Source organism: Procambarus clarkii, chromosome 4 (assembly GCF_040958095.1).
Source record: "Procambarus clarkii isolate CNS0578487 chromosome 4, FALCON_Pclarkii_2.0, whole genome shotgun sequence".
NCBI lineage: Eukaryota > Metazoa > Arthropoda > Malacostraca > Decapoda > Cambaridae > Procambarus > Procambarus clarkii.
Window position 1 is genome coordinate 11783678 of NC_091153.1, and position 17078 is coordinate 11800755.

Consider the following 17078-nt stretch of genomic DNA (forward strand, 5'->3'; position numbering starts at 1 on the left):
GTAGGTGTCCTAGGGGAGGTGAGTAGGTGTCCTAGGGGAGGTGAGTAGGTGTCCTAGGCGGGCGGGGGGGGGGGGCTTAATAAACACAACAATATTCATGTCCTCCAACAATGGGATTGAGGAACGAGTCATGTTTACAAGTCTCACGTTATCGTCCATTTTGCACTGGTACATTAAAACTTTATAATAGTCGATGAACTCTCGTGAACATTTTCATAGCTTCATGCGTGTCGTGATATTGTTCACTGTTATAGATGAAAGTTCTTAACACATTTTGACAATATTTATATTTGTTTTTAACTATTACTTTCACAAATAAGTCACAATGGCGTAAAATATCACTGAGAAAATCAGCTGGAGCAGTGAAGGATTCGAACCAGAGTCAAACTAACTAACAGACGCGCACCTTTACCACGTGTCTGGTGACCCAACCCGTCCTCTTAAAAATAACGTCACTTTTGGCTCGTATGCGCGATATGGCTATATTTGGACGTAATTTGAAATGAAATCGACTCACAAAAGGGACGTTCTGTTCCGTTTTCTATTTGAGTCATCCGGCGTACGCGCAGAGGTTATAAGAGGACACTTTAAATTAACGTTTTTCATAACGTTTTGAAACTTTATGAGACTTTCCTGCCCACCTAACCTATCAGAGGACCCTTAACTTACTGTTGTTGAAAAAAATCCCAAATTCATTTTTATTTTTTTATTTTTTTTCAAATTACGTCCAAATTCGGCCATACGAGCAAACGGCCAAAAGCGACGTTCTTTTTAAGAGGAAGGTTCCAACGACCACCAGGACCCTGGTTTAAAACCCCCTTGCTGCTTCAACTGTTTTTTTTCCCTCTTACTTTTATTACTAAATTTCATATTTAATATGCTATGATGATAGCAGCATGAAGTTAACGTTTCACTAAAGCATTATTTATTAAACACTTATTTGTAGTTAAAATGAAGAATATTTACATCTGGAGTTTGGCTTATCAACCAAATGAAACAACTTGAACACTTTACAGCACATTATTGTTCAAACTTCGTCTGGAGTTCATATAGAGTAACTCTCACTATTTTGGTGGTGGCGAATTATATTCACCATTTATAATTACCTTACATCAGTGGTACAGTTCTGGTATTTAATCATGTAATTTATATATTACGAGTGACTGGGCAAGCGGTCCGTAAATTATACCTTCATGACATTATTTTGACAATTATTTTTGAGTCCCATTAACGTGGAGTCTATATGAGGACTATTTTATGCAGTGTTTAATGTAAACTTTATTCATTCACTGTAATATCCACAAGAACGTGATTTATCTACGAGGAATTATTGAGGCAATACGATGTGATCGAATCTGCGTTCATGAGTTGACTTGTAACTTCTCAGCCGACGTTACTGTTCTTTATTCCACAGACAAGTGTGTTTTCATAAATGTTATGCTCTGATGGCCCTGGTGTTAGAGAGAATGTGTTAAGTGATGATTAGGGGAGGTGTGTTTAGTGATGATTAGGGAAGGTGTGTTAAGTGATGAGTAGGGGAGGTGAATGGGGGTGGTTTGTGTATGTGTGTGTGTGTTTTGATGTGTATGGGGGGTGGGGGTGATGTACGGGGAAGGTGTGTGTGTGGGTGGAGGTGGCGTGTGAAGGTGTGTGGGGGTCATGTGTGTGAGAGATGTGTACGGAGGGTGGGACGTGAGTGTGTGGGGAAAGGTCTGAGTATTGTATTACCCGTGAACGTGAATACATTTATCTTGTTAGTCATCATCTTTGTCGCCATGACAACCTCATCAACAACAACCTTCTCACCACCCCAAACAGCTCACAACACCACTACCATCTTTTAGCTCCAGCATTACTAAAGGTATTTGTCTGCACATAAAACTCACCCCTAGTTCCTGCATCACACACACACACACACACACACACACACACACACACACACACACACACACACACACACACACACACACACACACACACACACACACACACACACACACACACACACACACACACACACACACACACACACACACACACACAAACACACACACACACACACACACACACACACGCCATAGCAGGATGCAGGTGGGACGATGCACAGCATTCCTTAACACGCCGAGCATGACTTCCTATTGCAATTCTCAAGACCGTGCAACACTAATGCTCACTACTGTTCACTATGATGCAAATTACACAAAATGCAACGGACTCATCGCCATGTGTTTAGTTAGGAAAGCTACAAATTGCGTACACACCTGACATGGGACAAAGTATACTTGGAGCTTACTTTCATCACGTGTAAACCGGGCTCCTAATCCAGTTGTTTATGATCGAGTGACGTGTTCGGCCACACGCGAAGATGGTAAACTCACCTCGCTGACACAAATCACGAACCAACGCCTACTATTTATTTTAGAATCTCGCGTGGATACGTGGATACATGAGGTCACACGTGGACACATGGGGGTCCTGCTAAACAAGAAATCTAGCACAGCTAAGAAGAGATAAATAACATAAAAATAACGTAAGATGAACATAAATACACGACGCGTTGATTGAGTAAGTTTGTTTACCCAAATAGCGGCCATTATGTGATACAACCGCCGGTACCCAGAGGAGAAACTAGATAACGTCGCCGGTCTCCGGACACTAAAGAAAGTTATTGGTGTTTTTGGTAGTCTAAAATATACTTATATTAGGTTTATTGCAAAGGGTTATAACATGATTCGAAAGAGATATCCTTATATAATACTGGAATGGTTGGTATAGAGACCCACGGAGACGAAAAACTTGTGGTGTCCGGAGACTAGCGACTTTATGTAAGACATTACGAAGGAGATGGGACTTTTTCTGGAACATTTATGTTTTCCCAGTTTACGGAGGAGTGGGGATGAGAGGGGTAGTTAGTAGGGGGAAAGGATCGATTGGGCACCAGGCCTTAACTATTCCTCCCTGTTCGCGTATCAATAATTGGGGGAATCTGGTTATAAACCGATTTGACAGTTTGCTGATTTTCCAGGAAAACCCGGTAATGTCAGACTTAAAGCTTGTCCCTCTCATTGATGATCTTAAGAATACTAACAAGAGATAAGAAGTAGTCTGCTCCTGCACCCACCTATGTATAAGATGATGGGAAGGAAGAGGAGGATGGGCTGCGAGGGAGGTTGAGAGGTACAGTAAAGTATTTAGTAAGTGGCGGAACAGAGAGTATACAGGAAGAGGATGGGGGAGCAAAGAATATAAGAGAACGAGAGAAAGGTAGAAATAGTAATAGAATATGAAGAAATAGGAGTGGAGTAGAGAAAGAATCTCTAGATTCTTTATAAAATATATATATATATATATATATATATATATATATATATATATATATATATATATATATATATATATATAATGGGGGAATCGTAGATTGTATGATAGGTGGGGAGAGAGAGGGGGACCACAATCATTCTCCTCACAATCTCTCAGAGATTTTCATATATTTTTATTTCTTCGTGGTGATAGAAGCTTGAAATGTATCTATCAATATGAAAGGCATATATACATGAAAGAAGTATCAAAAAGTAAAGGATGCGTCCAAAATAGAAAGAATGGTATACGTGAATGCAAAATACAGTGAAAGCACAGTGTATAACAATGAAAGCAAGGTGTATAGCAATGAAAGCAAGGTGTATTGCAATGAAAGCAGTGTCTAAGATATTGAAAGCGAGGTGTATGACTCAAATGTGTGTGCAGGACTATATCACGATCTTATTGAAGTAAATGAATGATTAACAGTGAAAGAACGGTGTTTATCAATGAAAAAAATATGAATGATATTGAAAGGAAGGTGAATGAAAACATGATGGGTAAATATTCATGAAAGCAGTGGCGCAACAGTGAATAAAGTTATTAAAAGGTAGGAGACTAAAATAGCTATAACCATGAAAGAAGTTTTATCCATGAAAGAAGTTTTATCCATGAAAGAAGTTAGATCCATAAAAGAAGTTTCATCCATGAAAGAGTTTATAACAATGAAAGAAGTAATAAGTATGACAAAATGTATAACAATAAAAAAGTTAAGACAATAAAATAAATTATAACTATGAATGAAATTCAAACAATTAATTTTATGACATTGAAAGAAATAATAACAATGAATGAAATTATAATAACAAAAAAAGGATCTTTGATAGTGAAAGAAGATTTTGTAGCCATGGTATCACAGTGTGGGGGGGGGGGGAGGTGTCACAGTGTGGGATCTGTATGTATCTAAAATAGACAGTAAACCCACTTCTAGTCATAATAGACAGTAAACTCACTTCTAGTCATAATAGACAGGAAACCCACTTCTAGTCATAATAGACAGGAAACCCATAATAGACAGTAAACCCACTTCTAGTCATAATAGACAGGAAACCCACTTCTAGTCATGATAGACAGGAAACCCACTTCTAGTCATAATAGACAGTAAACCCACTTCTAGTCATAATAGACAGTAAACCCACTTCTAGTCATAATAGACAGGAAACCCACTTCTTGTCATAATAGACAGGAAACCCACTTCTTGTCATAATAGACAGGAAACCCACTTCTAGTCATAATAGACAGGAAACCCACTTCTGGTCATAATAGACAGGAAACCCACTTCTTGTCATAATAGACAGGAAATCAAATTCTAGTGAAAATGGACAGGAAGCTTACTTCATGTCGAAATAGACAGGAAGCTCACTTCCTGACAAAAATAAACAGGAGCCACTTCCTATAAAAATGAGAAGGAAGCCGACTTTCAGTCAATAGACAGGATGCCCACGTCTAATCAATAGACAGGAAGTTCACTTCCATTCAGCAGGTAGCCCACTTCCAGTCTGTAGACAGGAAGCCCACTTCCAGTCAGTAGACAGGAAGCCCACTTCCAGTCAATAGATAGGAAGCCCACTTCCAGTCAATAGACAGTAAAGACCGTAATCATTTATTAAAGAAAATCTCTATAAAGCAGAGAGGATGGTTACGGAACATTAGGTCTGCTGTCTGTGCTCTTCTGTAATTCCACTTGAGGAAGAGAAACGTAATAAGAGGCGACGAGTCACAATAACGTGGCTGAATTATGTTGACCAGACCACACACTAGAAAGTGAAGGGACGACAACGTTTCGGTCCTTCCTGGACCATTCTCAAGTTGATTGTGAAACGTCGTCGTCCCTTCATTTACTAGTGTGTGGTCTGGTCAACAAACGTAATAGGAGTTTTCAAGAAGCTGTAAATAATTCTGTGATATGATAGACTCATTACAGGACTTGTGAAGTACACACGGGACTCCAACACAAGCTGGATCATTACTGGCTACTGCAACCCGTCCTCTTAAAAATAACGTCACTTTTGGCTCGTATGCGCGATATGGCTAAATTTGGACGTAATTTGAAATGAAATCGACTCACAAAAGTGACGTTCTGTTCCGTTTTCTATTTGAGTCGTCCAGCGTACGCGCAGAGGTTATAAGAGGACACTTTAAATTAACGTTTTTCATAACGTTTTGAAACTTTAAGAGAATTTCCTGCCCACCTAACCTATCAGAGGACCCTTAACTTACTGTTGTTGAAAAAAAAATCCCAAATTTATTTTCATATTTTTTTTTATTTTCAAATTACGTCCAAATTCGGCCATACGGTCAAACGGCCAAAAGCGACGTTATTTTTAAGAGGACAGGTTGCTGCCCTCAGCATCCACCCCTCTCCCTCACTTCACCCACACCACACCAGGAACACACCTTTTATCCTTTTATCAAAATCTCGCTTGACGTATTTCTAATGACAAAATAATCCTCATCTAGAGCAGATCAGGTATATACATTTATCAGTGAAGATCGATGTGTGTATGCATATATATAATGTTGTACCTAATAGGCAAAGTTGACTAGCAACCCGAATTTTTCCAAAATATTATATTTACAAAAATTTGTATAGGGTGATTAAACTTTCCATTACATTATATATAATTTGACATTTATTAGAGTTAAAACTAACATAGAAATTTGATCAAACCTAACTTAACGTAATCTAATATATTTGAGTCAGTAATTCATGTCTTAAGTATTATTGGAATAAACAAAAGATCTCTCTCTCTCTCTCTCTCTTTGTGTCTGTCTGACTCCTTGTCTCTCTTTCAGTCATTCTTTTGTCTCTTTCTTGGTCCGGTCTTAGACTAAGTAAATGGATGAACATCTTGTGAAGATCTATACTTGTCAACAATTTGCTCATTTTATACATAAAGCAAATATAGTTATATATATTTAAATATAACTCTAATAGCAGTGTATAAACGTCCATATATAGCTAATAGAGATGTATATGTATAAATTACACCTCTTCTCTCTCTCTCTCTCTCTCTCTCTCTCTCTCTCTCTCTCTCTCTCTCTCTCTCTCTCTCTCTCTCTCTCTCTCTCCCTGGCCTAGTTGGTAAAGCTTCGTGAGAATATATTTAAATACAGTACGATATTATTACCATACCTGAATTGAAATTTAAGAAAATTTCGACTGCTATTAAATAATAACTTCGATTAGTCAGTATGAATGAATAATCGGGTGACTCAGGTTAGGTTAGGTTAGGTTAGGTTAGGTTAGGTTAGGTTAGGTGAATATTGCTGAGTTACTTTTCACTGAACATAAAACAAGAGATATATCATAGGCTTTGAATCAAGTGTATCTATCATTGGATCAATGAACAAACATTATCGATAAAAGTTATTAATAAATAATTATTAATAAAGCTGGAGCTATACAATATATATCACTGCAAGGGTCACAGCAGGGATTCTTGCACGAATATTTTATATTTCTTATGTTCATTCTTACTTAAGAATAATGTTGACAAATTAGCTTTAAAGTCAATTTAAGGAGGAACAATAGATTTCGCCTCCGAGGATGCTAAGGAGTTCTTTAACGAATTAAGAATGTTAAATGTACTCTGAATTGCAATTTTTGTTTAATTTTCTTCCTCAACGAAAAAAACATAAGAAATCGGCATGCATGAAAGGTTAGCCATAAAATAGGTACAAGAGTCAACCAAACCCTGAACCTATTGATGTCCCATTTCCTGCGGAAGTGTTCTGTCAAGAAATACGTACAATTTCCAATGCTGACTTGTGCATTGTATAAGGATTCGTGCACAAGTAACCCCTTGGGTGGAAATAGAGATATTGCACATTGATGTTTATGCTTGCATGTGTTTCTTAATCACAGTTGCGTTCATTATTTATGTTTAATTTTCATTTGTAAAAGACCAACGCCTCACTTTAACCAGAGATCAAATGGAGAACTAAAGAAAAAAACGATAAAAAATACTAATAACGTTTTAAGAGTAATATCTCGAGCAGTAACACGAGAGCGAAGAGTCTGTTCAACAACACGTCGGCAATAACAAGCGAATAAAATAGAAAGTGGGAATTTACTTGTAAGCACTGTAAGAGTGTACCACCAAGACGGTATACACAAGGAGCGCGAATGGACCGGTTGGCGAGCGTCGCCTAGCGAGGTGTTGACGGGACCGTGGCGGCCGCGTGACTGAGCCGCGCCCGGGACGGTCCACCACCACCTCCCGACCCCCACACAGTTGCCAGCTGCCCCCACCTGACGGAGGTCCACACCCATACACCATCACAGGCACGTGTGTGTGTGGGGTGGAGGGGGAGGGCAGGTGTGTGGGGTGATCTATATAAGGCTATTAGGGTCTGGAGTCATTTGACAGGCGACGCCATTGTTTACAAGGCGATGACCAAGAGCTGGAACTCATCCTCCTCGGGCCAGATTCACGAAAGCACTTACGCAAATACTTACGAACGTGTACATCTTTCCTCAATCTTTGACGGCTTTGGTTACATTTTTAATCAGTTTACAAGCATGAAAACTTCCCATTCAACTGTTGTTATTGTTATAAACAGCCTCCTGGTGCTTCGGAGCTCATTAACTGCTTAATAATTGTAAACAAAGCCGCCAAAGATTGAGAAAAGATGTACAGGTTCGTAAGTGTTTGCGTAAGTGCTTTCGTGATAGTTCACAGATGGGCAGCAACATAAGGGTTAATAATCCTAAACAAACTTAGTTATTTTATTCGATCATTTAATATGTGAATGAATACACACATGGCGCATGAATGCACATATATACTCCTTAATTCAACAGTGATATTTTCTTCTCCACTCCCCCGTTTTCTTTGTACTCGGGGTCTCTCATAAATGAAATTTGTTACAAATGGAGAGTTATAATGAATAATTAGAAGTTCATCTCCTCGAGCCACAGAAGAGAGGACCCGGGAGCGTTGTCTTTCTCACTCGCCAGACGCCCGCGCTACAACCTGAAGCTGTAGTGAGCCACGCCACAAGCGACTCTGAAGCTGTGGTGAGCCACGCCACAAGCGACTCTGAAGCTGTGGTGAACCACGCCACAAGCGACTCTGAAGCTGTGGTGAGCCACGCCACAAGCGACTCTGAAGCTGTGGTGAGCCACGCCACAAGCGACTCTGAAGCTGTGGTGAGCCACGCCACAAGCGACTCTGAAGCTGTGGTGAGCGACGCCACAACCGACTCTGAAGCTGTGGTGAGCGACGCCACAAGCAACTCTGAAGCTGTGGTGAGCGACGCCAAAAGCGAATCTGAAGCTGTGGTGAGCGACGCCACAAGCGACTCTGAAGCTGTGGTGAGCGACGCCACAAGCGACTGTGAAGCTGTGGTGAGCGACGCCACAAGCAACACTGAAGCTGTGGTGAGCGACGCCACAAGCAACACTGAAGCTGTGGTGAGCGACGTCACAAGCAACACTGAAGCTGTCTGTGTCTAGTGGGATTAAAGAGTGTGGTTTTCGGTCGACTTTCCTGGGAATAACGAGTGGAGAGGCTTGTGCTGTGAGGACACTGAGCACCTGGTGTAGCACCAACTCATAGGGCCAGGACCGGGACTGGACATGAGAGTCTGGAGAAATAAAGACAAAGAGCAGGATTAACGTATATATAATAAATGACGAACCTAATGATACTTGCTGGATGGGTCAGTAAGCAATTGCGGAGGTCTTAATAACCATAGTGCAGTTGATAGGCCTTGAGCCCATCACCACAACAAACCCCGGGGATTATCAGTGTGAAATGCTTCATTTCTCTTGCTTTCAACGTCATTAAGAAGGTGTGCTATAAGGAAGCATTTGATGTATTTTTCACTGTTTGCTGTTGCAGGAAATTGAGTCTCAGATATCGATTTCTCGTTTGTCAGTTGCAGAATAATAGGTTGCAAGTGTTCTTGGACTGGATATCCTGATGGGCATAGGAGCGTCGGTCAAGAGATACGAGGACCAAGAAGGTCAAGAACACGAAGGCCAAGAACCTCTTAAGACCCACATAGCTGTAGCTAAATAGGTAAAGCGTAACGTGTGTCGATAAGACGCGCGATCATGAGCAGGGGCCAGATTCAGAAAGCTGTTACGCAAGTACTTACGAACGTGTACATCTTTTCTCTATCTTTGGCGGTTTTGTTTACAATTATTAAACTGTTTACAAGCATAAAAACTTCCCAATCAACTGTTGTTATTGTTATAAACAGCCTCCTGGTGCCTCGGAGCTCATTAACTGTCTAATAATTGTAAACAAAGCCACCAAAGATTGAGAAAAGATGTTCACGTTCGTAAGTACTTGCGTAACCGCTTCGTGAATCTGGCCCCAGGTCTTTGACACAAGGCTGACATGGGTCCTTGCGTGCATGCGTTCTCGAGATTTTTCTGAGAGAGTGAAGCGAAGTTATCGAAGATATCCTCGTAATTCATCCAGAGTTTATACCCATTTAGGCTAGTGATCACATGGCTCTGCATGACGACCCTTCCTGAGATGGGGAGTGTTATAGTATCACAGCAGCTAGCTCTTGAGGCAAACTGTGTAGGTCATCATATATATTCTGTGGTAGATGTGTAACATGAGCATGTGCCTGGCTCCAACAGCACTTGGCTTGAGCACCGTAGAGTTTTGTCTATCATCTTGACATACGCCTGGACGTTGGTGTTTACTGGCATTGTTAATCTTTTGTTTATTGCTGGATTAGGATAGGTAGGGACGAAGGAGGGGGGGGGGGGAGAAGTACCCGGCTGCGACCAGGTCTCCTCTCTTCTAATTTCCCGCTCCTCTGTCTCTCTCTCTCTCTCTCTCTCTCTCTCTCTCTCTCTCTCTCTCTCTCTCTCTCTCTCTCTCTCTCTCTCTTCCCACTTTCATCTCTGTTTCCCCTATTCTTCTCTCTGTCTATCTTACCCCCTTTCCTCTCTACATACTGGAGGCCACACACACAAGCCCCACATACTGGAGGCCACACACAAGCACCACATACTGGAGGCCACACACAAGCACCACATACTGGAGGCCACACACAAGCACCACATACTGGAGGCCACACACAGGCACCACATACTGGAGGCCACACACAAGCCCCACATACTGGAGGCCACACACAAGCACCACATACTGGAGGCCACACACAAGCACCACATACTGGAGGCCACACACAAGCCTACATACTGGAGGCCACACACAAGCACCACATACTGGAGGCCACACACAAGCACCACATACTGGAGGCCACACACAAGCACCACATACTGGAGGCCACATACAAGCACCACATACTGGAGGTCACACACAAGCACCACATACTGGAGGTCACACACAAGCACCACATACTGGAGGTCACACACACAAGCACCACATAATGGAGGCCACACACAAGCCCCACATACTGCAGGCCACACACAAGCACCACATACTGGAGGTCACACACAAGGACCACATACTGGAGGTCACACACAAGCACCACATACTGGAGGTCACACAAACAAACACCACATAATGGAGGCCACACACAAGCCCCACATACTGGAGGCCACACACAAGCACCACATACTGGAGGTCACACACAAGGACCACATACTGGAGGCCACACACATGCACCACATACTGGAGGCCACACACAAGCACCACATACTGGAGGCCACACACAAGCACCACATACTGGAGGCCACACACAAGCACCACATACTGGAGGCCACACACACACAAGCCCCACAAACTGGAGGCAACACACAAGCCCCACATACTGGAGGCCACACACAAGCACCACATACTGGAGGCCACACACAAGCCCCACATACTGGAGGCAACACACAAGCACCACATACTGGAGGCCACACACAAGCCCCACATACTGGAGGTCACACACAAGCACCACATACTGGAGGCCACACACAAGCACCACATACTGGAGGCCACACACACACAAGCCCCACATACTGGAGGCAACACACAAGCACCACATACTGGAGGCGACACACAAGCCCCACATACTGGAGGCCACACACAAGCACCACATACTGGAGGCCACACACAAGCACCACATACTGGAGGCCACACACACAAGCACCACATACTGGAGGTCACACACAAGCACCACATACTGGAGGCCACACACAAGCACCACATACTGGAGGCCACACACACAAGCACCACATACTGGAGGCCACACACAAGCACCACATACTGGAGGTCACACACAAGCACCACATACTGGAGGCCACACACACAAGCACCACATACTGGAGGCCACACACAAGCACCACATACTGGAGGCCACACACAAGCACCACATACTGGAGGCCACACACAAGCACCACATACTGGAGGTCACACACAAGCACCACATACTGGAGGCCACACACAAGCACCACATACTGGAGGCCACACACACAAGCACCACATACTGGAGGCCACACACAAGCATCACATACTGGAGGCCACACACAAGCACCACATACTGGAGGCCACACACACAAGCACCACATACTGGAGGCAACACACAAGCACCACATACTGGAGGCCACACACAAGCACCACATACTGGAGGCCACACACACACAAGCACCACATACTGGAGGCCACACACAAGCACCACATACTGGAGGCCACACACAAGCACCACATACTGGAGGCCACACACACACAAGCACCACATACTGGAGGCCACACACAAGCACCACATACTGGAGGCCACACACAAGCACCACATACTAGAGGCCACACACAAGCACCACATACTGGAGGCAACACACACAAGCACCACATACTGGAGGCCACACACAAGCACCACATACTGGAGGCCACACATACAAGCACCACATACTGGAGGCCACACACAAGCACCACATACTGGAGGCCACACACAAGCACCACATACTGGAGGCCACACACACAAGCACCACATACTGGAGGCCACACACAAGCACCACATACTGGAGGCCACACACACAAGCACCACATACTGGAGGCCACACACACAAGCACCACATACTGGAGGCCACACACAAGCACCACATACTGGAGGCCACACACACAAGCACCACATACTGGAGGCAACACACACAAGCACCACATACTGGAGGCCACACACACAAGCACCATATACTGGAGGCCACACACACGCACCCCATACTGGAGTCACACACACAAGCACCACATACTGGAGGCCACACACAAGCACCACATACTGGAGGCCACACACAAGCACCCCATACTGGAGGCCACACACACAAGCACCCCATACTGGAGGCCACACACACAAGCACCACATACTGGAGGCCACACACAAGCACCACATACTGGAGGTTACACACACAAGCACCACTTACTGGAGGCCACACACAAGCACCCCATACTGGAGGCCACACACACAAGCATCACATACTGGAGGCCACACACAAGCACCACATACTGGAGGCTACACACAAGCACTCCATACTGGAGGCCACACACACAAGCACCACATAACGGAGGCCACACACAAGCACCCCATACTGGAGGCCACACACAAGCACCCCATACTGGAGGCCACACACACAAGCACCACATACTGGAGGCCACACACAAGCACCACATACTGGAGGCCACACACAAGCACCCAATACTGGAGGCCACACACACAAGCACCACATACTGGAGGCCACACACAAGCACCCCATACTGGAGGCCACACACACAAGCACCACATAATGGAGGCCACACACACAAACACCACATACTGGAGGCCACACACAAGCCCCACATACTGGAGGCCACACACAAGCCCCACATACTGAAGGCAACACACAAGCACCACATACTGGAGGCAACACACAAGCACCACAAACTGGAGGCCTCACACACAAGCACCCCATACTGGAGGCCACACACACAAGCACCCCATACTGGAGGCCACACACACAAGCACCCCATACTGGAGGCCACACACACAAGCACCACATAATGGAGGCCACACACACAAGCACCACATACTGGAGGCCACACACAAGCCCCACATACTGGAGGCCACACACAAGCACCCCATACTGGAGGCCACACACACAAGCACCCCATACTGGAGGCCACACTCACAAGCACCACATAATGGAGGCCACACACACAAGCACCACATACTGGAGGCCACAAACAAGCACCACATACTGGAGGCCACACACAAGCACCCCATACTGGAGGCCACACACACAAGCACCCGATACTGGAGGCCACACACACAAGCACCACATACTGGAGGCCACACACAAGCACCACATACTGGAGGTTACACACACAAGCACCACATACTGGAGGCCACACACAAGCACCCCATACTGGAGGCCACACACACAAGCACCACATACTGGAGGCCACACACAAGCACCACATACTGGAGGCCACACACAAGCACCCCATACTGGAGGCCACACACACAAGCAGCACATAATGGAGGCCACACACAAGCACCCCATACTGGAGGCCACACACAAGCACCCCATACTGGAGGCCACACACACAAGCACCACATACTGGAGGCCACACACAAGCACCACATACTGGAGGCCACACACAAGCACCCAATACTGGAGGCCACACACACAAGCACCACATAATGGAGGCCACACACAAGCACCCCATACTGGAGGCCACACACACAAGCACCACATAATGGAGGCCACACACACAAGCACCACATACTGGAGGCCACACACAAGCCCCACATACTGGAGGCCACACACAAGCCCCACATACTGGAGGCAACACACAAGCACCACATACTGGAGGCAACACACAAGCACCACATACCGGAGGCCACACACACAAGCACCCCATACTGGAGGCCACACACACAAGCACCCCATACTGGAGGCCACACACACAAGCACCCCATACTGGAGGCTAAACACACAAGCACCGCATAATGGAGGCCACACACACAAGCACCACATACTGGAGGCCACACACAAGCCCCACATACTGGAGGCAACACACAAGCACCACATACTGGAGGCGACACACAAGCCCCACATACTGGAGGCCACACACAAGCACCACATACTGGAGGCCACACACAAGCACCACATACTGGAGGCCACACACACAAGCACCACATACTGGAGGTCACACACAAGCACCACATACTGGAGGCCACACACAAGCACCCCATACTGGAGGCCACACACAAGCACCCCATACTGGAGGCCACACACACAAGCACCACATACTGGAGGTCACACACAAGCACCACATACTGGAGGCCACACACACAAGCACCACATACTGGAGGCCACACACAAGCACCACATACTGGAGGCCACACACAAGCACCACATACTGGAGGCCACACACAAGCACCACATACTGGAGGTCACACACAAGCACCACATACTGGAGGCCACACACAAGCACCACATACTGGAGGCCACACACACAAGCACCACATACTGGAGGCCACACACAAGCATCACATACTGGAGGCCACACACAAGCACCACATACTGGAGGCCACACACACAAGCACCACATACTGGAGGCAACACACAAGCACCACATATTGGAGGCCACACACAAGCACCACATACTGGAGGCCACACACACACAAGCACCACATACTGGAGGCCACACACAAGCACCACATACTGGAGGCCACACACAAGCACCACATACTGGAGGCCACACACACACAAGCACCACATACTGGAGGCCACACACAAGCACCACATACTGGAGGCCACACACAAGCACCACATACTAGAGGCCACACACAAGCACCACATACTGGAGGCAACACACACAAGCACCACATACTGGAGGCCACACACAAGCACCACATACTGGAGGCCACACATACAAGCACCACATACTGGAGGCCACACACAAGCACCACATACTGGAGGCCACACACAAGCACCACATACTGGAGGCCACACACACAAGCACCACATATTGGAGGCCACACACAAGCACCACATACTGGAGGCCACACACACAAGCACCACATACTGGAGGCCACACACACAAGCACCACATACTGGAGGCCACACACAAGCACCACATACTGGAGGCCACACACACAAGCACCACATACTGGAGGCAACACACACAAGCACCACATACTGGAGGCCACACACACAAGCACCATATACTGGAGGCCACACACACGCACCCCATACTGGAGTCACACACACAAGCACCACATACTGGAGGCCACACACAAGCACCACATACTGGAGGCCACACACAAGCACCCCATACTGGAGGCCACACACACAAGCACCCCATACTGGAGGCCACACACACAAGCACCACATACTGGAGGCCACACACAAGCACCACATACTGGAGGTTACACACACAAGCACCACTTACTGGAGGCCACACACAAGCACCCCATACTGGAGGCCACACACACAAGCATCACATACTGGAGGCCACACACAAGCACCACATACTGGAGGCTACACACAAGCACTCCATACTGGAGGCCACACACACAAGCACCACATAACGGAGGCCACACACAAGCACCCCATACTGGAGGCCACACACAAGCACCCCATACTGGAGGCCACACACACAAGCACCACATACTGGAGGCCACACACAAGCACCACATACTGGAGGCCACACACAAGCACCCAATACTGGAGGCCACACACACAAGCACCACATACTGGAGGCCACACACAAGCACCCCATACTGGAGGCCACACACACAAGCACCACATAATGGAGGCCACACACACAAGCACCACATACTGGAGGCCACACACAAGCCCCACATACTGGAGGCCACACACAAGCCCCACATACTGAAGGCAACACACAAGCACCACATACTGGAGGCAACACACAAGCACCACAAACTGGAGGCCTCACACACAAGCACCCCATACTGGAGGCCACACACACAAGCACCCCATACTGGAGGCCACACACACAAGCACCCCATACTGGAGGCCACACACACAAGCACCACATAATGGAGGCCACACACACAAGCACCACATACTGGAGGCCACACACAAGCCCCACATACTGGAGGCCACACACAAGCACCCCATACTGGAGGCCACACACACAAGCACCCCATACTGGAGGCCACACTCACAAGCACCACATAATGGAGGCCACACACACAAGCACCACATACTGGAGGCCACAAACAAGCACCACATACTGGAGGCCACACACAAGCACCCCATACTGGAGGCCACACACACAAGCACCCGATACTGGAGGCCACACACACAAGCACCACATACTGGAGGCCACACACAAGCACCACATACTGGAGGTTACACACACAAGCACCACATACTGGAGGCCACACACAAGCACCCCATACTGGAGGCCACACACACAAGCACCACATACTGGAGGCCACACACAAGCACCACATACTGGAGGCCACACACAAGCACCCCATACTGGAGGCCACACACACAAGCAGCACATAATGGAGGCCACACACAAGCACCCCATACTGGAGGCCACACACAAGCACCCCATACTGGAGGCCACACACACAAGCACCACATACTGGAGGCCACACACAAGCACCACATACTGGAGGCCACACACAAGCACCCAATACTGGAGGCCACACACACAAGCACCACATAATGGAGGCCACACACAAGCACCCCATACTGGAGGCCACACACACAAGCACCACATAATGGAGGCCACACACACAAGCACCACATACTGGAGGCCACACACAAGCCCCACATACTGGAGGCC

The 17078-nt window shown here is 46.5% G+C and overlaps 2 protein-coding genes across 2 annotated transcripts in view; one reads left to right on the forward strand and one right to left on the reverse strand.

Annotated features, from left to right (window-relative positions):
• LOC123751373 (protein O-mannosyl-transferase tmtc2-like) overlaps positions 1–7539 on the reverse strand; it is a 73609-nt gene extending 66070 nt beyond the window's left edge. Inside the window, exon 1 of the mRNA XM_069337042.1 lies at positions 7435–7539. The gene's annotated coding sequence lies outside the window, so the exon portion shown is untranslated. The remainder of the gene's footprint in view (positions 1–7434) is intronic.
• LOC138370610 (uncharacterized protein Mb2952c-like) lies at positions 3933–8818 on the forward strand. The gene is made up of 2 exons (XM_069335116.1): positions 3933–4031; positions 8282–8818. The coding sequence occupies exons 1-2, from the start codon at positions 3933–3935 to the stop codon at positions 8816–8818; spliced, it is 636 nt and encodes a 211-aa protein (XP_069191217.1).
• The last annotated feature ends 8260 nt before the right edge of the window (positions 8819–17078 follow it).